At 44.9% G+C, this 22,960-nt stretch overlaps 4 protein-coding genes and 1 long non-coding RNA gene across 7 annotated transcripts in view; 3 read left to right on the top strand and 2 right to left on the bottom strand.

The window, feature by feature from the left end:
* Window positions 1–6: 6 nt before the first annotated feature.
* Window positions 7–1,635, top strand: LOC110858334 (39S ribosomal protein L3, mitochondrial). The gene is made up of 5 exons (XM_022107066.2): window positions 7–142; window positions 233–326; window positions 417–662; window positions 741–1,324; window positions 1,403–1,635. The coding sequence occupies exons 1-5, from the start codon at window positions 54–56 to the stop codon at window positions 1,545–1,547; spliced, it is 1,158 nt and encodes a 385-aa protein (XP_021962758.1). The 5' UTR covers window positions 7–53; the 3' UTR covers window positions 1,548–1,635.
* Window positions 1,636–1,639: 4 nt separating this feature from the next.
* Window positions 1,640–2,813, bottom strand: LOC110858337. The gene is made up of 2 exons (XR_002548748.2): window positions 2,528–2,813; window positions 1,640–2,437 (listed from the first exon to the last, which is right to left on the bottom strand). It is a non-coding gene; the product is annotated as an uncharacterized LOC110858337 (long non-coding RNA).
* Window positions 2,814–3,001: 188 nt separating this feature from the next.
* LOC110858501 (serine/threonine-protein kinase mos) lies at window positions 3,002–5,200 on the top strand. Its single transcript, XM_022107311.2, has 5 exons — window positions 3,002–3,328; window positions 3,412–3,755; window positions 3,872–4,150; window positions 4,231–4,508; window positions 4,591–5,200. The coding sequence occupies exons 1-5, from the start codon at window positions 3,039–3,041 to the stop codon at window positions 4,813–4,815; spliced, it is 1,416 nt and encodes a 471-aa protein (XP_021963003.1). The 5' UTR covers window positions 3,002–3,038; the 3' UTR covers window positions 4,816–5,200.
* Window positions 4,876–5,700, bottom strand: LOC110858502 (U6 snRNA-associated Sm-like protein LSm5). Its single transcript, XM_022107312.2, has 3 exons — window positions 5,538–5,700; window positions 5,233–5,429; window positions 4,876–5,003 (listed from the first exon to the last, which is right to left on the bottom strand). The coding sequence occupies exons 1-3, from the start codon at window positions 5,581–5,583 to the stop codon at window positions 4,971–4,973; spliced, it is 276 nt and encodes a 91-aa protein (XP_021963004.1). The 5' UTR covers window positions 5,584–5,700; the 3' UTR covers window positions 4,876–4,970.
* Window positions 5,701–5,813: 113 nt separating this feature from the next.
* Window positions 5,814–22,960, top strand: part of LOC110858376 (kalirin) — a 29,537-nt gene continuing 12,390 nt past the window's right edge. For 2 of the 3 annotated variants that reach the window (XM_022107138.2, XM_022107136.2), the window contains exons 1-33: window positions 5,815–6,148; window positions 6,212–6,515; window positions 6,602–6,908; window positions 6,991–7,190; window positions 7,321–7,561; window positions 7,652–7,778; window positions 7,865–8,020; window positions 8,180–8,211; window positions 8,501–8,632; window positions 8,728–8,820; window positions 8,900–9,094; window positions 9,194–9,316; window positions 11,039–11,230; window positions 13,055–13,183; window positions 13,245–13,285; window positions 13,370–13,541; window positions 14,153–14,329; window positions 14,405–14,587; window positions 15,251–15,370; window positions 15,481–15,672; window positions 15,905–16,063; window positions 16,154–16,301; window positions 16,382–16,484; window positions 16,561–16,696; window positions 16,808–16,953; window positions 17,082–17,580; window positions 17,826–17,914; window positions 17,987–18,068; window positions 18,156–18,404; window positions 18,491–18,714; window positions 18,877–18,985; window positions 20,456–20,560; window positions 20,663–20,813. In XM_022107138.2, the coding sequence (XP_021962830.1) occupies window positions 6,337–6,515; window positions 6,602–6,908; window positions 6,991–7,190; window positions 7,321–7,561; window positions 7,652–7,778; window positions 7,865–8,020; window positions 8,180–8,211; window positions 8,501–8,632; window positions 8,728–8,820; window positions 8,900–9,094; window positions 9,194–9,316; window positions 11,039–11,230; window positions 13,055–13,183; window positions 13,245–13,285; window positions 13,370–13,541; window positions 14,153–14,329; window positions 14,405–14,587; window positions 15,251–15,370; window positions 15,481–15,672; window positions 15,905–16,063; window positions 16,154–16,301; window positions 16,382–16,484; window positions 16,561–16,696; window positions 16,808–16,953; window positions 17,082–17,580; window positions 17,826–17,914; window positions 17,987–18,068; window positions 18,156–18,404; window positions 18,491–18,714; window positions 18,877–18,985; window positions 20,456–20,560; window positions 20,663–20,813 (5,191 nt within the window). In that variant the 5' untranslated portion in view covers window positions 5,815–6,148; window positions 6,212–6,336. Of the gene's footprint in view, window positions 6,149–6,211; window positions 6,516–6,601; window positions 6,909–6,990; window positions 7,191–7,320; window positions 7,562–7,651; window positions 7,779–7,864; window positions 8,021–8,179; window positions 8,212–8,500; window positions 8,633–8,727; window positions 8,821–8,899; window positions 9,095–9,193; window positions 9,317–11,038; window positions 11,231–13,054; window positions 13,184–13,244; window positions 13,286–13,369; window positions 13,542–14,152; window positions 14,330–14,404; window positions 14,588–15,250; window positions 15,371–15,480; window positions 15,673–15,904; window positions 16,064–16,153; window positions 16,302–16,381; window positions 16,485–16,560; window positions 16,697–16,807; window positions 16,954–17,081; window positions 17,581–17,825; window positions 17,915–17,986; window positions 18,069–18,155; window positions 18,405–18,490; window positions 18,715–18,876; window positions 18,986–20,455; window positions 20,561–20,662; window positions 20,814–22,960 lie in introns of all 3 variants that reach the window. The other variant, XM_022107137.2, reaches the window with a different exon arrangement.

Here is a 22,960-nt window from a genome sequence, read left to right as displayed (position 1 = left end):
CTGTGTATTCAAAAATTGGTGTTACTAATAAAGTGTGCCATCAATTGGTGAAAATGTCGACAACGTTTACCTGTCTAAACTCATTACGCCGGGTGTTTGGTCCAGAAACTGGAAGGGTCTTGTCCACACCCGCTTTTCACCAGTAAGTCCTCGACCTGTCGGCTGGTCCTTAATTCGTTATACACAATGTGTCTTACACATTGAAATACCTTACTGATAAAATATTTACTAGGAACCCCTTATGGTTAAGTCATCAGAGAGAAATGTCACGAGTGAAACAGCGGACAACTCATCCACGGTACACCTGGACCAAAAAGAGGAGGGAGGTTAGTGACACAACTTTTCTATTCTTATTTAAATTATTAAATTAGCTTGGTTGAATAATAGATTTGACTTAATATTTTAACCTTGTGCAGCGTCATGACCAAGAGCTGACCTCCGACAATCAAGCTTTTCTTGGTCAAGTGATTCTTCAAAAGTATGGGCCTGCTTATCAAGATGGGAGCTCTGGGATGCCCTGGGTTAGTCCACTCAAGGATTTGCACCACGAAAGGACAGAGTGGACGTCAAAATCACTCAGAGTAGGTGTCATTGCGAAAAAAATTGGCGTTCACCCAATGTGGGATGACAAAGGAAACCGGTTCATGACCACCTTGCTGCAGGTCAGATGGGACTACTATATATACATACTTGAGTGAACTAATATATATATATATAGCTAATGTGAATTGGGTTGGTAGGTCGTGGATAACCACATTGTCAAGTACATCCCACCCGAAACGGTGGCCAAGAATTATCCAGATTCGAGATTTCGACCAGAGTTGGGAATTTTGTTGGTTGGAGCACAGTCGGCAGATCCTCAGCTCTTTACCAAGGAGTACTGTGGTCTATTTCAAGAGGCTGGAATTCTCCCAAAAGTGCGCCTTCATCGATTTGCCATCACCCCGGATGCTTATCTGATGCCCGGTACCCCACTGTATGCCTCTCACTTTTTCGCAGGCCAATATGTGGACGTGATTGGGAAGACGGTGGAGCGTGGATGGCAAGGTGTCATGAGGCGATGGGGGTTTAAAGGAATGCCAGCCACCCATGGGGTAACCAAATCTCATCGACGAGGGGGGAACACGGGTGGTGGGGGAGAAAAGGGTCGTGTCTGGCCAGGAACAAAGATCCCGGGCCACATGGGAAGTCGATGGAGAGTTCACAAAGGGTTGCAAATAGTCAGGATCAACTCAAAGTACAATGTAATTTACATCCGAGGTGTGTCGGTGCAGGGAGATCCAGGCTCATACCTTTGCCTACGGGACACTTGCCTACCCCTCAGGTTTGTACAAAAGTCTATATTATTCGAACTGTATGCATTGAGTCATGACATGACGTACGACTTTTTTATTTTATCTAGACGGGCTGCGGTCGCCTCTACTCCTCCCCCTTTCCCCACTTACTTCCCGGAAGAACTGCCACAAAGTCATGGAGAAGGAGATTCCTATGCCTCTTCAGTTTTCAAGTTCACAGAGCCATCCATCACGTTTGAGGAGAATCGATAACCAGAAACATCATAATATGAGAAATCAATTGTCTAATCAATCGTTTCCTTTAAAAAATAAAATTCATGGAAAAGACGAAAACCAGTAAGTATTGTAACTTGATTGCGAATTTATTTATACTACATCTTTTTGAAGATATTTAAACTACAATTACTCTTACTGTTATCACATTTGATCGGATCAATAAGATCCTAAAGCTATCAATAAATTGTTGTTTAAATTGCTATGAATGAACATCAAAGATGGCAAAAAAGTGAACCCCATTTGGATCCCTACCATCCTACCACTTATGAAGACCCCATAATTACCAAGGAAAATATTATTATTGTATGTATCACAAAAATTTGTAGACCCCATTTTTGCAAATTATGTTTCTGCAACCCTGATGAAAACAATGTACAATCGGGTCCAGAATCACGAACCTCACAGAAGAGAAGAGGGCGACATCCTTTTTATTGCAGAGAATGAGTATTACTGTTCAAAGAGGGAATGTAGCATCCATTTTAGGATCCCTTCCAAAAGGACACAAACTGGAGGAGATATTTATGTTATAAATAGTTTCATTCTTATGTCTATTGTAGTTATGCTTATATTACACATTTATGAAAACAATTTGAACGAAATCGAAATGAAAATATGTACAATTGTTGAAAGCTTGGTTCTAATTAATAAAACTATTCAGTTTTGAATATCAAGTCCTCATACCGTAAATTCACACTAAAATAAATTGTTGTTTGAAAAAATGTCCTCCCAAACCGTGCAAAATATACGAAAGAAATCATTATTGCGTTGCCCTAAATTGCTTATGTTTAGCGTTAACTTGCTTATCGTTTGTTTGAGCTGACGGGTTACGACTGATGACGAATTCCTTAGGCGCAACTTTCTTCACTCTGTTGGCGCAAGAATAATGAGTTAAAAATTTGAAAGTAAGTAGTCAAATTGAAAATCCTCCTAAACTAACCTAACTAAACTAAACTAACCTCTGGAATCGTCCATATTCATCTCTTGGTTGGTGTTGCGACCAGTGTGGAGGCATCGTAGTGAAGCCACGTACGTTTCGGAAAATTAATTAGATTTTTGGCGATGAGGGTATCAAATCTGGAGAATTTGGGGTCTTTGAGGAGTGTGGAGGGCGTACTAACATGACCCGATGAGATAGGAACAGAAATAAGCCAAACTGTGCAGGTCTCTATACAAACGTACACAGAACACAGAGGCTAATTATAATACCCACTGCTATTTACATATGTATCTTCGTAGTGACTTTCTTGCAGGACAAGAAGATAGTACTGACACTCGAACTCGTTTGACTCGCCCTCAGTGGCTGACGTAAACTTTGTATGCAAACACCGATCACCGAGTTGGTCGGGATGTAATCTGCATGAGATTAAGCATTATAATATGATCATTTTTCATTCTCTAACTACTCCAACCTCTCCACTACTTGCCTGCCTTCCATATACTCCCCCCAGGCAGGAATCCGGTTGAACCATGGAGTCGATATCCCCCTTCATGAAAAACAGCTCTGTTCGGAGATTGAGTTTGGAGTTGGTTCACAAGTTCGCCACAAACCTGCTCACATCGTCCCCTGTGAGGGAAGGAGTGCTGTCCCCTTGTACGCCACGGCCATGCTCAAGTCGCAGAAGGGCATCGGACGTTTTCGACTCTACCTCTTCAACGTCCCCTACGACCCTACGACCCTTATTGTCATTGAGCCCATTTGCTCATCAGCAGCCAGGTCACCCCACCGAGTACCAGAAAGGAGAATGGGTGCCATTCGAGTAAGCTCAAAACGATATTACTAATACCATATTAGTCACATGTATGTAGAGTTTATGCGAATAAAATGCATTGCAAAATGTAGGAAGAAGAGGAAACAGCAGGAGCAACAGACCCCCAGGAAGTCTTCAGTGGTGACATGTCACGTGATTCCACCCACCCCACGGCGTCGTGCCTCAATGTCTTTCTCACCTCAGGCCATCTTCTCCATCACATCACCACCACCACTGGAGGGCAAGAAGGATAACAAGCAGGTCTCGCCACTCGTATCACCAACAAAGCGTCGCTTTTCTTCTAGCTCTACTTTTATTGAGTTGGGCCATGACCTTGAAACGGTCGCATTTCGGGTGTGTGAAGGGTTGGCCCTCCGACCTCAAGAAGTGTTGGGGAGAGGAAGCTTTGGAACTGTGGTGGCTGCTACATACCAAGGTATCCTATTATAATAGTTTGTTTGTGCATATATATGGATAAATGAGATGATGGAAACAACAAATCCCTACATAAACCATAATATACAGTCATACATGCATTGCTATCCAACCCAGGTCGTGAAATTGCCGTCAAAGTGTTGCGCCAGGCCAAGTATAAGCACCATCTCAAGGGGGAACTAAATGGTCTTGGTCTTCCTCCTCATCCACACATCGTCTCAGTGCTGGACATTCTTCGAGTTCCACCCGATCGAGCACTTGTCCTTCTTGAGCGGATGGAGCCTCGCAATCTCCTCGCCCTCATCAACGACCCCGACTTTTCCCTCGGGTTCCAATACGTTGTGGACATGAGCAGCCAGATTGCATCCGCTCTCGACTTTTGCCACACCCATGGCGGTAATTTTTTATAATGCATTCTACACCGTTGCTACAATTTGCTACATTATATAATGGTTACGATTTAATGTGAATTTAAGTTCTCCACCTCGACGTGAAACCACAAAATATTCTACTCAGCTACAACAAGGACGTCAAACTCTCTGATTTCGGCAACTCTCGACTTATTGCAGATGTGAGAAGAACAAACAATTTTACAAAGCTGGATGGAACGGTGGGCTACAAGGCTCCGGAGCTGTTTCGGGGAGAAAAACCAACCGAAAAGTGTGACGTGTACAGTTTGGGAATTACCATGTGGCAGCTGGTGACCCGAGAGCAACCTTATTTGGGAGAAAGCGAGCACTCGGTAATTTACAAGGTTAGCTATATGGTATAATGAATGATACTATTAATAGTGTGATGCACGAATAAGTACAAAACTTAAAAGAATAAATCCACAGGTTACAGCGCAAAGACTTCGACCCCAAGCCGTCTGTGCCTTCCACACCCACCAGAAAAACAGTCACGAGCAAACGTTCACTCGAATATACGAAACAGCTTGGAGTGGCAACCCCAGCCGACGCCAGTCCACCCACCAACTTGACAAACAACTCTCGCAGCTTTTGAGCCAGCTTCCAAAAAACAAATCTCCTCTGCGTCAACTTTCCAACTCGTCTGCTAACTAATATAATATTAGAGAACGAAGAAAAGAGAAATAGTCTCCTGGCTGCCTCAACAAACCGATGTAATTAATAACATGTGTAAAACATTTTATTCTCACAAAATAATCAGGAACAAAGAAGAAACGAGGGAACAAGTACAAAAGTTGGTAGTGGATCCGTTATGCGTCTGGCATCTCTCCACCCGGTATCAACTGCAAATCAAAACACATTAATTATTATACACATTATATGCCAACGAGCAACTTTACGTCGTCACACTTTCGCTACTACTTAGAAGTATTAATAATAAGCTAATCAGTTAACTATATTCGTGCATAGCGAGTATATACGCAACTTTCTTTAAACCAATCAATCATGTAACCAATAAAAGATTTTAAATAGAAAATAACGAGTTGAATGAACTGCTATTCGTGGACCCACCATCGTGATGTTGTTCCCATTGAGGAGAATTTGTTCCAGCTTTGTAATGCGTCGCCCTTCGGTCGTCTGCTCATACTCGGTGACATCCTCCAACACCATGTTCACATAGTCGTCAAATCCCAACAACGTCCCCACAATCTCCTTGTCGTTCTTCATTATTATGTGGATTCTGGATCCGATACATTTGTCCACCAACTCTATGAAGGGATAAGGAACCAAACCAATTAACCAATCATTAATATTATATTGCGTGTAAACGGTTGAGCGACTTGGTGGAGCAATCCACACTACAGTGATGCACTTACCGAGTGGTAGGAGGGTTGAAGGGTTTGTCGCTGTGGATGAAGCCATTGCAGCGACAATTTAATCAATAATGATAACTATGGGCTTTATCAGGAGTGAGTTTATTTCTATGAAGGAGTTTGCGGTGAATATCGCGCTCTCGCGTCTCAGTTTGGTAGAGAGTCGAGAAGAGGCAAGTGGTTGAGCGAGCGTGAAGTTGGCCCACCCGAGTCCCGACCCGCTGTGGTGACGCTGAGCGATGCGGGCTAGGGGCCAAAGTCGAGTAAATAGTCTCCGTTTGACTGGGAGCAGTGGTATAAATAAGTGAGTCCCGTTGTTTATATCCACCCGTCCACCGTCTCACCGTCACTCAACCAAGGACCAAGTTCGCAAACCTCTCTGTTTGAATCTCACACAGCAAAATATTAATCTCCCCCTTTGGTTGGGTGTGCCTCATCACTCTTGTTCACTCTGCACGGTCGTAATACTCCATAATACTTGGAATTGGTTAGTGGGGATCGTCGATGGAGATTTGTCGGAATAAAGCTCTTCTTCTCCAAATTGACAATAGGAACCTCAAGTAGTCACCAACATTCAATCACTTCACAGTTGTGGCAGTAGTTTAAGTAAACAGGTAAATTTACTTATATAACAATATACTTGTAGTTGTGTTAATGAATTTAAATCGTAATATTAGACTGGAGATTGGAGGGGATGGGAAGAAGAGTCAGTGTCGATCATACCACCACCCAGACCACCCAGAAACAGATTATCTTGGTCATCTTGATGTTGATAAGGAGGAGGGCTTAATGCGATTCCTCGATGGACGGACCCAGAGCAGAGGAAGTGTTGACCCTGCTCCAGGAACCCGTCGCCGTCGTCACTGGCGGTCGGGATAAACGTGGTGGAGCTTTGCTTCTCCTCCCAACGTCCCCCAAAAGAGAGCGACTTCATGCGGAGGACTTGCGACGCTTGTTTCACTACCTGCTATCCATCCCGCCGTAAGTCCACCTCTTCCTTTCTTCGATCTACTATCTTATCTGTTGTATTGAATCTGTTTAATAACCGAGTTTCCTCTCTCTTTTAGGGAGGATACTCGTGATCGTGGCTTCTCGGTCGTGGTTGATATGCGTGGTGGCACTTGGACGTCTGTGAAACCTATTCTAAAAATTCTCAACGAACACTTCCCAACGGCCATCTTTATTGTTTACATTATTTTTGGCAAAAACTTTTGGCAAAAGCAACGAACCTCACTAGCCAGTCACAAGTACAAATTCGAAACCTCTCTCGTGAGTATCGAGTGTCTTCTCAAGGTCGTGGACCCAACCCAACTCACCCCTGACTTTCAGGGAACATTCAACTATGATCACAAATTGTGGCTAGACTCGAGAATTGTAAGCCATAAAACTTATTGTTATCTCCCGTATTAGTTGGTCCTGTACTTACTGTGGTATTGACAATGTGTCTTTATTCCAGGCGCTGGAAAGTTTTTTATGGGTAGCTGGCGACTTGCTCGATCGTCTCGACGACTGGAAGGAAGACATTACGCGCATGGACTATGCAGAGGATGTGACCACAATCAAACATGGGATCGAAGTGCATGACGAAATTAAAGACAAGATTATGCGTGCTCCATTCGAAGATGTGGATGGGATGGGGCAAGAGCTTCTTAAGAGGTATCATTAATAATATGCGCATAAAAATGAGGATCTTATTAAAGTGCTTCAAACGAGTAGTGACATTGATGTGTCGTTTTATTAAAAAAAACTAATGACGAATTTTCATTTGATTTTTGTGTTTGAATAGACTTAGTTTTGACGCGACCACGGCTAACGGTTCAGGGTACGATTCTGGATACTCGGGACGATCTAGCTCCTCCAGCTCAGTAGTATCCAATCCCGATATGCAAGCCAGCATTCCTACCATCATGGGAATGGTGGAACAGGTCCACGGTGCTAAGGACCAACTAATGCAGCTCTGGCATGGCAAGAAAGTAAAATTGGACCAGTGTTTCCAACTCAAACACTTTGAACAAGACTGTAAAAAGGTGTGCACAAGGATTGGGCTAGAACCATATCTAGAATTTTGTTGGGCATGATTTTAGCTTCTTGAGACTTATCGTGTAAACTGTACGTAGATGCTGGACTGGATTCGCCACAGCCATGACGCATTTTTAACTACATACGTAGAAATTGGACAATCCTTTCAAGTTGCAAAACGATTAAAAGTTGACCACGAGCAGTTTACAGTGAATCTCATGAATGGTAAGTGATCTCCCTTTGGTAATGATTCCCTTTACCTGTGCAATTTTCTTTAGAATGGTTGATTTTTAATGTGTTGTATTTTGCAGGGTGTGTGAGCATCAATAGAATTTTGGCCATGGCTGCTCACATGGTTGAAAATACCCACTACGCTGCCTCTCACATTCGGACTCTTGCTGCTCGGATTAACCAGGCCTGGAAGGAACTTAGTTGTGCTCTGGACGAGAGAAACACCTTGCTTGCCCGTAACCATATTTCTTTCTTTATCAATAAAAGTTATGTCATGTCATGTCCAGTCAGATAAACTTACTCTCTCAGTCACGAGATTACATAGTCTGATTTGTCGTCGTAGTTTTCTGTGAAAAAGTGAGCTAAGCTAATGAATGTTGTTCCATCCCCTACAGTGTCTGTCTCGTTTCACCAAAAAGCGGAACAGGTGAGTTCATTCATTATTATTACTCCACGCACGGAACCCATCACCGGCCTCACGACAAATTTACGGTAGGTTTCTTTATTTCCCGTAAGGTGAGACATGGTGAAGTGAGGCGAATGGCCATGGATTTTTTCACCATGTCTCACCTTACGGGAAATAAAGAAACCTACCGTAAATTTGTCGTGAGGCCGGTGATAGGTTCCGTGCGTGGAGTAATACTGCCTACGTATTGATTTTGGAAGCAGAAATTCGAAAAGTTGGCCAATTGATACTGATGTCACTTTTTGCGCAGTACGCGGATAAAATTTCAAGTTGGAGTTGTGGCTGTGATAATGTAAACATTCCAAACGAAGCGGCCGTGCTGGAAAGTGCAATTCATCAACATCAAACCATCTATGAATCCATGTGTCAAGCCTACACGGAGGTAATTCACATCTCATCTAATGCAAATATATATGCAACTAATTCTTGTAAATTATGGATCAGAGTAATGGTTACGTGCACAATTGTTATTTGCAGGTGCACAGCACTAGCAAGAAGCTCTTGTACCAATTGGATCACTTGGTCCATGTTTGCAACCAGTCGGGAATGGAAATTCTCGCCCACAAACATGTATTGCTATTATTCTCTTTCTTATTATTTAGTTGACGACATACATATTTGCATATTATTTTGTTATTCGGAAAAACAGCAGGTAGACGAGATGGGTCGCGTGATCCGTTCGACAGACCCAGCCGCCGACTACTCTTCCGGAGCCAAGCATGTATTGGATGTGATTCATGAGATACTGGCTAGACATCGAAGTCTCGAGCAGAAATGGACGTCCAAGAAAGTGAAGCTTCATCAACGTCTCGCACTCAAATTGTTCAAGGAGGATGTCAAACAGGCAAGTTTGTAGAAATATGAAGGGAACAGTAACCATAATCTGACCCAGGTTTGATACTGTGGATTTTTTGTGGTTGGTGATTGTTGCACCTAAAAACAGGTAGTGGACTGGGTCGAGAAACACGGGGAGCAGTTTCTCAGTCGGAGCGTGGGAGTTGGAAGGAATCTACAAAAGGCGGTCAGCGCACAACGATCTCAGGACAACTTTGAAAAGGTGGTCCAGGTGAGAGTCCATACATTACCACCACACCACTATTTGTGATTTTTCACATCTCTCTCCCACCCCTCGCCACACACACACACACACTAGAAGTTGGCTCTTTTTTGGTCTAATTTTAGCCAATAATAAATGCGAGTATCTACCTATCTGTACTTAGGACTATCTTACTTATCTGTCCTTAGTGGAAGTTAATGTTCATGTTCTTGGGAACCATATTATCAATACTTGTTTTCATAATATGTTGCCTACATTGACTCTCTGCGTAGATCATTAGATTACTCCTCAATGTGGTGGCTATCTAACGGGATGAATTGAGTAGTATTGTGGCGTGGAGGTGGACTACACGAAAGGTGATGTTAAAGTAGGCTGGTTGAATTACATGCCACATTTTAAATCAGATCGACTCCTGATTATTTCGATGGTGTTAAACCCATTCAGTTATTGACATGCATGAACGTGTGCAAATCAAACCCAATGCACTAGATCTCACAGAAAGGGAGAAAAAACACTGGGTCAACCAGTTCACCAACACACGATTGCTCTAGAACATTGCAAATGAACATTAATATTATGGGTAAATAATAATTCGCATTCTCCTCTTCGACTTTTCATTCATCCTTTTTTTTTACTGTTTCCATTCCTTCCGTCGTAAGAAAGCTGTCACTTGATGCGGTGTTTGAGAACTTGAGTAAGCGATCGTCGACGACTTTGTTTTATTAGAAATGCGCACATCTGCTGCCAATATTCAACCAGGATAAGGTAGTTATCACAGGGTGCAAACACTACTTTTATATTCATTATGGTTGGAATGATAGACAGGCAGAGCGATTTCCTTGTCGTTTAGTGCATTTAGTGAGTGCAAGTCAAACATTGTCCTGTGTCTCAAATTGCCTCAACATGAATTATGTACATGTCTAGTCTGAGGAGAGTTCAGTTTTGCCCGTCTCAAGTTGAGACGTCTCAACATGGAATCAACTATTCTTTTAGCTTCTTGGTAGGTAAGAACGTGGTTAGGTGACTGTGATAAACACTCACAGGCGCAAATTTGCTTGCCTGGTGGAAGTGGAACGGAAATGGAGAGGAGGAATTATGGAAGAAAGGGACAGTTCTTGATCAAAAGAAGAGCAGCATTTACTCGCATTATTATTCATTTTACTATTACGTTACATCTGTGAGGGCTAAACTAACGGGTGTTTTGCCCTTCAGTCGTCGTCGTCACTGCTGACAAGTAGAGAGGCATCCTGAAGGATATGTTGTTGGCAAACATGAATGAGTGAGATTGAGATGATGGTGGTGCATAAACGTGTCTCGTCTTTTCAACTGGTGTCTTTTTTGGTCAGACTCTTTTCGATGATGAGAGTGTTTGCAACTACTACTCACATCTTGCACCCCGTTGTGGTATCTTCCTATCAAGCCAACTATTTTGCGGGTGGTTTGCTGATCTCTGCGGCGGCAGTGGAAATGTGGTCCTCGTCAGAGGTGAAGCTCAGTAGTTCTCGCATCCACGACACTCGCAGTCGAGCATGCTCATAACTTGCTTGTTCCAGGACAGTGTGTAGGTTATGGCTGGTGTGACACAATGTCACTGACATTTAGTGTGTGTAGTGTGTCGTTATCAAGTGCAACGATTAGAAACGTCGATCATTTTAGTCGCCCACGTGGAGTATATAAATACGTGTACCTACTATTTTTAATATTTGACCTGTGACCTCTCTCGCACTATAGAACACGTACACGAACACGGAAAAGTTGCTGAGCGCGGCGGAGGAGTTGGCTCGAACGGGGGAGTGCGACGCCGAGGAAATTTGGGTGTGCGCGAACCAGCTTCAGGCCCTCGTCAACAACTTTGCCTCGCGAGTCCAGCAGCGGCGACGACTTGTAGACTCGGCCGTCTTCTTCTACTCCCAGCACAAACAGGTAAACCTTATTCTTTTGCTTACCTAAAATGTACCGCACATTGCGCAAAAATCACAGAGTGTCATGTCACTATCACTAGTCCACATATGTACATGCGTAAATCTGTGCATGAATCAGTCATAGTATGTGGCTGAGTATGTATTCCTGGAGTGAGATCCTGGAACACTTTTGCATTCCTTCTTGCTGTATGTATGTACCTTTAGACCTTTTTGGTTGGTAGGCTGTTAGGAGTGGTGGATAAACTAAAAATACAACACAAACCCGATAAATTATGGATTTTGATGCGTTGGCTCTCGTTAGGCTGTCATCGAAGAACTCTGATGTCGTCGTAAATCCGCTCCAGCAGCAGCAACCATCATAGCGAGGAGTAGGATAGCCAGCTTCCTTCCTGATTCCCTTTCCCTTCTCCGCTCCAGTGAGTGCCTTGTTGGCCAAAAGAAGAAATCTCGTCAGGACGATGATGATGATGATGAGGGAGCAGGGTCATGTTTTATTCATCCATTTCGCTTCTTTCTTGTCCATCCCCCCAATACTCTCCCTGCTGTGACACTAATGACCAACGTCGTCACCTCGTCCCCCAGTGTTCACAATGACCCCACAATTTTGCTCCGCCTTGTTTCACGTGCATACTACCGACCGATTTGACGCCTCATTTGAGCGTTCTGGTTGCGCTTTGCTTTAATCCTTGGCTAGTTTAATTTCATTCGGATCATCGTCCGAATCTTGCACTAACCACCTTCACCACCAGCAGCAGCATTGTTGTAACATCTTATGCTGCTCAATGATCGCATCTCGAGAGGGACTATTGTTTGTTGTGCCGTGTGTTGCGGAAAGAGTTTTGACGAGCAAGAAGTAAGTTGCGACTCCTTATTTGGCTCACCAGAAAAGTGAGCCCGACGACGACGACGACGACCAATAGCCCATGCAAATATGCAAATCAGAAATCAGTGAAAGATCTCTGTGCCGTCTTGTATAATGAAAATGTGGATTGGATGGATAGGTCCCCTCCCTCCGGCACCCACCGCTGAGGATACTCAGTCCGACATCAGAAGGCGTAAGGAGAAGTAGTAATACAGCTCGTCTCACCTCTCTTTCACAAATAGCTTGGGATTTCAGACAGCTAGGGCTCATTACCACTACCATAAACTTCACTCTTAAACTCGTTTGTTTCAACCAAACCACAAACAAACTGAGAATCCCTGCACGCATGCACACATGGACTTATTGTGCTCCCATGCTCATCACAAGTCTCACTAATAGAGTGGGCAAAATCACTTGGTACACATGATGAGATCTGCATTCTCTGCATTACGAAACATGACCTGTCACATTGTATTCGTGTCACTTCTTAGCCAAGTCAATAATGAATATGCGTCCTACTACGCATCTCATCAAATCTCAGTTATTGTCTGTTCCTCCTTCCTCTGCTCCTGTTACATATTTATTTGCCGAGTGAGTGAATGTAACCACATTGGAGAAAAGTGGGACGACCTGGATCCGTTGTTGGTTTTTCTTGCCCATGATGATGATGAGATGAGAACATATCGATTATGCAAACGACTTTCATCGCAACATCATCACACACGCTTCATCCATTGGCATCTTTCCAGCATGCATGAAGTGTAAAGCGTATTAACGCTCCCGCACTAATGGGGTTTTGGGCCGGAACAAGGAAGGAGTTGACATTTAGGAGAAAGAGAGCTTTTCCAGGTGGCGGCGGCGGCATTTACTTATTGGCGTTTGGCATTTGATAATCCACTTGTGCTCATTAGTGCTCCTCTTCCACTAAAGTGCACTTACCTATTCATTCGTTCCTTGTTCCAGATTGGCGGATGGGTGGACAAGCTGGGTGGGGAGGCGGGTGTGGATGATGCTCCCGAGAACCTGGAGGCCACCCAACGTGCTCTGGATGCTGCTCAGGGGAGTCGGGACCAAGTGGCCCAGTTCCTCATGGTGAGTGGGCGAGGGAGATTTTAATTATTTGAAACCTAACCTAATTCTTATTTGTCCAAAGACCACCAGCGACACGGGGACACGTCTCCTCCAGGACCTCAGGTAACCTAACTCGCATATTTGGATTAGTATATAGCTACGTAATCGCAACTTATACTGTGCCTTGATCGACGCCATGCTCTGTAGGGCTTCCGGACTCACTATGGAGACGGACAACAGTGGATCCTTCGAGGCACTGGAAGCAGCCATGCGGACTCTGGAGAAGCAACGACTCGAGTTGGAGGAGATCTGGGAAATGCGTAAACTGAAGCTGGACCTCTGCCTCCAACTTCGACTCTTTGAACGGGACGCACTCGAGGTAACAGATGGTCCGTTTGTCCTTCTCCCCACATTCCTACCCCTTCTTTTTTGCCCCTATTATTTTACTACTCTTGTTGATATTGTGATTGTGACACACACGACCCCCGTCGTTGATTGTTTTGCGGTGTCACACTGGAGTGACTCCATTCACAGAACTACTACTTTGTCCCAGCAGCCAGTTTCAACAAGTAGCATTAAATCGGGTTCTTCTAGCGGGGGTTAAGTTGCAAAAGAGTGGATTCGCTACACTAACTCTGAGGCATTCCAATCTTTTTGTAATTCCCAACATACCAGCCGCCACCACCACCAACAAGTTATTTCTTTCTTCTCCTGCCAAATAAGAGCGGATGATAAAGATGAGCTGTCAGGCTGGTCGTGTTGTTTATGTAATTGCAATTTATCTCCATCTCCCACCCCCACTTGGCGTCTTCCACCTCAGTCTCATCGGCATTTTCTTGTCACATCTTTCTGTAACAGTCTCTCCGTTGAACTATCCTTCCCCTGCGTTAGATATGATATGATGCATCCACGAACGTCAAATAACCTTACAGTATTTAATAGCTTAGTTAATATTTAAGTTGAACTAACTAGCATGTTGCGCTTGCCTAGATTGCATCTCAGATGGACCACTGGGCGGAGAAAGTGAGTGGGGACAAGGACGTTTCCACTGCCAGCAGGGAGGAAGTTGCCTTCTACGAGCAACAGCTGCGACTGCACAACGACAGCGTCCAAAGGCTCCAGCACACCGTTTACCAAGTGATCCAGCGGGGCCAAGAGCTGCATCAGGTGAGATTGTGAACGGTGGCTTTGAGAATCATCTATCATTTTATCCATATCATTAATTGGTTATCATTGTTGTAGATGTTGGAGCGATCCGGCGTCACCCTGATGGCGAGCAGCCAAATCTCTGGAGGAACTCGGGTCCAGGTCCTCTTGGAATACTTGGCAGACAAGGAGCTGGATGCTGGCGAAGTGGCCCATCTCAAACGGACAAAGTTGCAACAACTCATCCAAATCCACCAACTCCAGAGCGATGCAAACCAGGTACTGACTAACCCAAAATCTCGTCTCAGCCTGCCTCACATTATTTTCGTCTTTTATTAGCTACATATACGTAGCTGCTAACTGAACTGACGGTTGCTTTCTCATGTTTTGATGATGCAAAGATCATTACATAAGGCACCCAATGACGATAATGACAATGCTGATGATATGTGGGTCTCAGATGATTAGTGATATTATGTTACCAAACAATTAATTAATTAACTTGCATTGAGCCTGGGCTGCACCTTGATTGCGTTTCTTTGTGCATTCAGCATGTCGTAGGCGATTGTCTATAGTGATACGTATGTACCTACGTTGGAGAGCAGTTGTGCATATGCATAACTACTGCATAAACAATGTTTATTAAACATCCACCAAGAGTATTACTGAATGCTTTCTGAATGAGCCTCGTTATGCGTAGTATTCGCGTCGCTAATTATGAATTGTTTGGTTGGATGGGCGCAAGAGTGAAAGTATGTGCTCTTGTAGCGTGGAGCGTGGTCATGTGGAACGGGATCACTTATTTATAGTACAACACACATATACCTAGCCCATATTACGTAGCCCTTAAGATTAGCTAGCTTCCGCAACAAAATGTGGCTCGCACCAGTCATTCCCACTGATTGCTCCTAAAATCAACTACATTCAATGTGTTCTCCTCAGGTCATCAACTGGATTCGCAACGGGGAGACAATGCTGGCTGCCAGCCTCGGCGTTCCGAGCTCCCTCCTGGAAGCTGAGCAGATGAAAAAGGAACACGAAAAGTTCCAGATCGCTCTCGAGGTAATAATAATAGTGCCGCACCGATAACTGGTGTACAATATTATACCCACTCTAACTCATGAGTTATTAAGGTAGTATCTCCATTAAAATACTTTGTTTTTCTCTGACAGAAAACACACAACTTTGCGGTGCAGGTGAATCTGAAGGCAGAAGCGTTGGCGGGGAGTTCCCATTTTGATGCGTCCACTATCAAAAAGATATCCGACGACGTGTCCAGTCGGTGGCACCAACTCATCACTGCAGCCGACGATCGACACAAATTATTCAATAATGCACTCAGCTTTTACAAAACGGCGGAACAGGTTTGTTCACACCTTTTTTGCGTAAAATTATTTTTATTTCTTCATTCTTCTTGGGACATGGCCAGCCAACATATGTTGTGTGATTATGTCCGTATCTGTGTACGTCCGACCCGATATATTATCGTGTAAATTTTATTTCACTGATGACTAGATACATACATATCATGTCCTGATGAATATATAATCTGCTAATGGGTTTAATGAATGACAAAAACGGCTGTGGCAATTGTAGGTGTGCTCCGTGCTGGACAGTTTAGAAAAAGAGTACAAACGAGATGAGGACCCCTGTGGTGGTGGCAGATGTGATGTCAACGTTGGGGACACCAAGGTGCTCGGTGATCGGAGGGCCTCCGTCAATCAGCTCATTACGAAGCATGGTGAGCAGAAGGAGGTAATGTTATTGAGCAATTATCATGTAGTAGTAAAAGATGTGCATACGCTATCTACAAATTATATGTATAAAGTTCTATTTTCACTCCAGGCCTTCCTCAAGGCCTGTACGCATGCAAGACATACGGCTCGCAATTTCCTCAAGATCTCCCATCGCGTCACGTACCCCTCCTACCATCACGCCCAGTTTGACACATCTTCCACAACTCCTACCCACTCCCCTGAACCCAAGGTCAAAGGTAATTGTTACACACTCGGCGACCTTATTTGTTGGAGAGAGCGCTGTCTCATCTGTTTTCTTGAAATGTGTAACTTGTAGCAATTTTGGACAAGTTGTTGACTCAGGAGAATCGTGTCATGCAACACTGGACGTCCCGAAGAAAGCAACTCGACCAGTGCCTCCAGTACGCCATCTTTGAGGGGTAAACCGGTTTTACCTATTAAGGGCCAGCTTAGCAAATTTGGCATTAATATTGTAAATTTTCATTTATTGTGAAGGTCTGCCAAACAAGCATTGGACTGGATTCATGACACTGGAGATGTCTACTTGGCCACCCACATTGCGTGTGGCTCCGGAAAAGACGACACTGAAGCTCTCCTCAAAGAACACAACGAATTTAAAACGTCTGCCAAGGTATAAATGCTACTCTACGGTGTAAACTTGAGTGATATTTTTACCCAGTCATCGCCACTCGACCCGATATCATCCATTGACAGATTGACCCATGTAAATTTGTTGTTTTAGGACACGCGGGAACGGGTTAAGTTGCTGATGCATTTAGCGGATAGCTTGGTGGAAAAAGGTCATCTCCATGCTGCGGATATTCGTGGGTGGGTCACTGCCGTGGATAATCGCTATAAAGACTTTAGCTCCCGCATGGACAAATATAGGCGAGTACATATTCATACCTACTTTTATTGCTCCTTGTAAATCAACAAAGTAATTGTGCATTGAACAGCTACGTTCTCACTCACAGTGGGAAATTGCGGTGGTAATCAGTACTAACTGTAAATTGTAGATCTCAGCTGGAGGGTGCATTGGGGATAAAATCTGGGAGTGAAGTGTCGCTGGACCGTCACTCGGACTCGAGTCTGGAGGGGAAGGTGTCCTCCTCATCTCTCCATCAGAACAGTGTAGGTGACGAGGGTCACAAGGTGCTCAAGGATCTCAACGAAGACCAGTCCAAAAGGCGGCGACGGAGAGAGTTTATCATGACTGAACTGTTACAAACGGAACGCTCCTATGTCAAGGATCTTCAAGTCTGTATTGACTTTTACTTGTTCGAGTTGCGTGCGAGTAGTAAGGACCCTTCGGGACTCAAGGCCAAGGAGAAAATCATTTTTGGAAACATTGAAGAAATTTACGAGTTCCACAAGGAGATCTTTGTGAAGGAGATGGAAAAGTACGAGTCTCTACCAGAGGACATTGGTCATTGCTTCGTCACCTGGGCTCACAAGTTTGACATGTACGTCTCCTACTGCAAAAATAAGCCCGAATCGACCACGATGCTCATGAAGGTCAGTCTATCCTTATACTTTTCATTCTGAAAAACACTGGCGGTTGAAATTGATAGCCAAACTCTGCTCAAAGAGATAAAATGTTCTTGAGGCCCGGGGTTTTTGCTCTCAAATAAACAAGTATTTATTCTTGGAGCAAACGTATTTAATTTGGCAACACCGCGTATCAATTAATTGCACGCTGGATTAGATATGTAGTTATTCGTAATTAAACGTGTTAACATGAATTTACAACTCATTTGCAGAATGGAGTGGGCACATTTTTTGACAATATTCAGAGGGAACACAATCTGGAGCATTCCATCCCCGCCTACTTGATTAAGCCGGTGCAAAGGTATAACTAGTTTGCAATCATTGGAGAGTTTTGTACGTAGTTTTGTGCATTCATATTTACATTTATCATCAGAATCACAAAGTACCAACTCCTCCTCAAGGATTTGCTCTCCTGTTGCGAAGAAGGTCAGGGGGAAATCAAGGATGGCTTGGAAGTAAGTATACGTGCACCTTTTCTCACATTTTTCATCTGTCGGATGTTATAGTAATTAACCAAACGTGTGTATTTCGCCATTTTGCAGCACATGCTCAACGTTCCCAAAAAAGCGAACGATGCCATGCATCTCAGTCTTCTAGAGGGTTGTGACGTCCCGCTGGATAAGTTGGGAGAGGTTATCCTGCAGGAAAACTTCCAAGTTTGGGACCCGAAACAAATCATACGGAAGGCGAGAGAGCGGCATGTCTTCCTCTTTGAGCAGTACCTTCTCTTCTCCAAAGAGGTCAAGGACTCGAGCGGGAAGGCCAAGTACATCTACAAGAATAAGCTCTTGGTGAGTGAATGACAGGCTATTGTGAGACACAGTCGGTCGAGCAATCCTTTCACATTGTCTCACCTTCACTTTGTCATCTTGCGTAGACGTCCGACCTGGGTGTGACAGAGTGCATTGAAGGAGACGACTGCAAATTTGCAGTGTGGACTGGCCGTTCCCCCATCTCCGATTATAAGATTGTGATTAAGGCATCCTTGTGTGAGACCAAGAGGAGCTGGGTCAAGAAGCTGAGAGAAGTCATTCAAGAGACCTACTTCAACACTGCCCTTCGTCTGAACCGCAGCCCTTCAAAGTCGGATCGATCGTCGAGGTCAGTGTAAATTGAGTCATACATACATATTTATATTTCATAGCAATGCAGAATATCAGTTCACATGCATCCATACATTTCCAAATTTGCAAATGTATTGCATTAGCGTTGAAGTTTGTCAAGCAATAATTGTATGTAATAACCTCGAAATTATGTGTGTAGGGACTTGGAAGAGCTGGGGTCTACGGATGACTGCTTTGAGATGAATGATCGAGCATCGGAAGCTTCCTACGGGTCTGGAAATAGTGGGCAAGACGGAGATCACCAACGGGTAAGCAGGAGAAGCCCCATATTTCTCGCATCCTTTCCCATGAGCGTCATGCAGAGCTATGAAAAGTCAACCTACGTGATTTCACAGAGACCATACGCCAAGTAGTATATTTAATTCCACGCCATACGCCAAGGACGAGAGAGAGAGAAAGAAAACGTGTTTTAGACAGTGATGAGATGCTGGTGTCACTCGCGTTGAATGCATACTAGGAGAGGGAGAGGGTTGGTCTATATGCATAGATAGGTAGACAGCTGGATAAGGGGACATAATAATAAATTGAAATCCACTCTCCTACTTACTCTAACTCTCACCACGTAAGCACTGGTTTGAGGGGATTGTGTGTGGACTGCTCTGGTGTTGGATAATTGGATCCCGGTGGATTACCCTGGAAATCCATTTTCTCCTCTCACTCACTCCATCACCGACACAAACGTCGAGGCCACAAACGCCACACAGGTGCTGGCGACACACACACACGTACACCTTTCTCCCCTACTTTCTCACTTTACCTACCTGGTCACCTCTCTTTCTCAATTGTTTCCGCCAGTTCTCCTCCTCCTGACTCCGCATTGATGTTGTTGTTGAAGTGGTCATTGGGACTGTCTTGGTGTGATCGCAGCAACAAAAGAGAGCAGAGATCGAGGAGAGCGTGGGAATGCATGGCTCGGGAGCTATGTGCTGATGATGATGACGATGGAGGGGTGGAGAGAAAGCAACGTGAGAGTCCGCCCGGGTCGTCTTGACAGTGGTGTTTCCTAATTCAGTTGGCTGGATGGCCTCCTTCACCTTCATTGCGGGGGGAAGAGAATGAAGGTGCGAGTAGTGGTGTGGGTTGGACGGCGGAAGGAAGGAAGTCGTGGTGGTGCTTCTCTCTCTCTCTCACTTTCTCCTCCTGGCCCAGTAGCAGTGCAATCCTCACGAGCTGCGGTCCTACCTTATTCCGTACCTGGTTTACTCTATGTGCAATAATAATACCATGATAGTACTACACATGCATGATAAGATACAATCGCAGAATACACCCCATGACCTACCGAGGCTTGACACCTCGCACCACTTTGTGTTAAGCTGTTACTTTCTTGTGGTGCGACTGTAGGAGTGCGCCTCTTTGTTGGACAGTGTTGGTTAACAGTACGAGGGGTGTGTTAGCAGTGTGTGTTTGGTAGGATGTGGCGCAAAGGGGGTGGTGCGGATGGGGTGACAGACCGTCGGCGGAAAATTTCCCTTCCCTGGTTTCGCCAATCATCCACCACCAAAGCTGCCCATCTCGCCCTCAGCCGCCAACACACAATTGACGCACCGGGCTCTCTACACTCGTATCAGTCCCCACTCCATGCCAATAAGGTGTGCAGGCAATCTCCCCTTCTTTCACGCGTATCATGCATATGTCCTCCCTCCCGCCTTCTCCCCAAACGTTACCACCGGCGAAGTCATGGTTTTAAAAATGTGTGCTTGTGCTTGTGTTTACAGAATTCGTTGGAGAGCACGTGGGTTGTGACTGACCACATTGCAACTCCTGGCAGCCGAGAACTGAGCGTGTTCAAGGGACAGCAAGTGGAAATCATTTCAGTTGAAGTATGTTTACCATCTTATAAAGTTTACGTGATTTACACACTATTAAGTCATCTGATATTGGTCAAGGGTATGAAAAGAATTATTGACTGTTTTATCCCTCAGGATTTGACACATGGCCACCTGGAACTAAGTCCGTCCTCTGAAATGGCCTTGGTGCGCTTGGTGACCGGATCCGGCGAGGGTGAAGGTTTCGTGCCCCTGGTCGTCCTCAAACAACTCCCCCGCCTCCGCAGCTCCACTGACGCCGACCCAGGTAACATGACACTCGGTATAGGAGTACCTATTCTCTTAAATTCTCATGAGCACGTACGGCATCGTCATCCCAGTGAAAGTCCAAGGTCGCATTCGTCTACAGGATGAATCGGCAGGTATTTAGTGAGTAAAAAACGACGAGAGTGATTGGGCATCCAAATGAAGTGAATGCATGGATAACCACCGAATGGATTTGTGTATTCATTATGAGACTTGACTAAAAGTGGGTTGTCTGTCAGTGAGCATGGCCAAAAAGTGTGTTTTTAAGTGGAAGGGGAAAGTATAACAAGTGAGAGTGGGATTAAAGGTTGTCACTCAAAGTGGAATTGGCTTGCATTTCTCTGGCACTACTACGAGGACTGTAATGTGTGTGTGTGTGTGTGTGTATGTAGGGAGAGGTGGGTGGTAGGAGAGCCTAATTTGGGTGGAATTGGGGAGTGAGAAAGCTGGGATGGTTAATAGAGTGTGAGTGTGATTGAGGGAGAGAGAGCTGATATGACACTGACAGGGCTGCTGGTGAGTGGAAAGCCGTGGCAGCACTTTTACCCCGAGTGAAAGTGAGAGAAAGCAAAAATCAATTGGTGGCCCTGTGGAGAAAGTGCTCGGGCAGAGTCGGGTTCGCATTGCGAAACAGGATTGGAATACAGGGCAGTAGTCGTCTCCCACTTACTCGCTCGTTATAGTCGTCCTTTCACAGAAGGAGCAGAGGCATCCAGCAAATGGCACTTTCCACTCCAGCAGCCAGATTATTGGATTAGTTTATTGCAACCACGCCACCAATAGCCCCCTCCTCGTCCACTTGGCCTCACTCTTCCCCCTCGTACCCCAGAATAGGGACCATTTGTCCCCAGCCTAGTGTCCTCTTTTGAGGGAGCTGTCTCCTCCTCTGCTACGGCCCTTATTGATTCACTTTCTCTCCCATTCCCTGTCAATCAATCCGCTCCTCCGGGTGACCCTTCCTTCTCCTGCGCCTGCCTCCTCGGCTCCCTTCGTCCATCTCTCCGTAGTGCTGTGTACACAGGCTGTTCTCAAGGTCAAAGGTTAACTCTGGCAACCAGCCCCTTTCCTACTGTCCTCACCATCTCTCATCATCCACGTACACCCTCCGCCTCTTGCGACCCTTCCATTCCACTCAGGTGAGTTTAGCTTTAGCAGTAATTGCATATTTGTTTATCATCGCTTGCAAGGCAATCAGAGACCTCATGGTTTTACTACTTGTGCGATTACTGGTGGCATGGAGCAGTGATGGTGGTGTCACTCTGTTTTGTTCAACGCCTCTCGGTGATCCTATTTGGCGACGACTATGTGCGACGACGACGACGATCGTTGGTGTAGCTATTACTTATTACAGAGTGAGTGAGGGACGAGGTGGATTTGTGGTGGTGGCTCAAAAGTTTGCCAAAACATTTGCACACACAGAGACACAGCCAAGCCACTCTTACCCCATGCATAATAGGATTGCATTGTGTTGTTTCATTCGTATTTGCATTCCTGCAGCCAACTAACTCCTCAGTTGTGATGAGTAAGTCATCCTTGCCAGTCGATGCCAGTTAGTAGTGTGTGGCACGTAGAATGATTGTACACATATTTCTATATGGCCATCACTCCTTTGGTTCATCAACCAATCTGTTGTTTCACACGCGTTTATCAGTCGATAGGAGCATATGAAAAGTAGATTACTCACTCGTCAAGGAGGAAGGATATCAGAGAGCAGTGGACAGTGATCATTCATTCACCCACTTTATACCCTCCTGCGGGTTGAATAATAATTCAGAGAAGGGACACCATAAACTGTTGAGAGTGACGCAACAAAAAGGATTACGCTTTGCACTCACAGTTCGTGCCTGTCTCATAAATAGTAGCTGGCCAGAAACACGTTGAGTTCGTTCGTATGTTTGGTGTTAAGTAATAATTGTCTGTGAGAAGAATGTCCTCCAACGACTGGCTGCCTGGCTATTACTGCTGTACAGTTTTGTTCCTGGTCAACTTGCTCGTGTCGGGGTCTCCGCACCAGGGGACGTGGTTGTGGGAGGAGACGAGAGAAAGAACATTGTTGGTAGCCGCGTAATCAGTGGGTGCAAAGGTGTGGGTGATTTTCGGGTCGTGTGCGTGTGACGAGGAGGATGCGAAAGGAAGGGAAGGGGACTC

Source organism: Folsomia candida, unplaced genomic scaffold (assembly GCF_002217175.1).
Source record: "Folsomia candida strain VU population unplaced genomic scaffold, ASM221717v1 Fcan01_Sc021, whole genome shotgun sequence".
Taxonomy (NCBI): Eukaryota; Metazoa; Arthropoda; class Collembola; order Entomobryomorpha; family Isotomidae; genus Folsomia; species Folsomia candida.
Note: the sequence above shows the minus strand (reverse complement) of the source record. Positions and strands in the feature narration are given on the sequence as shown.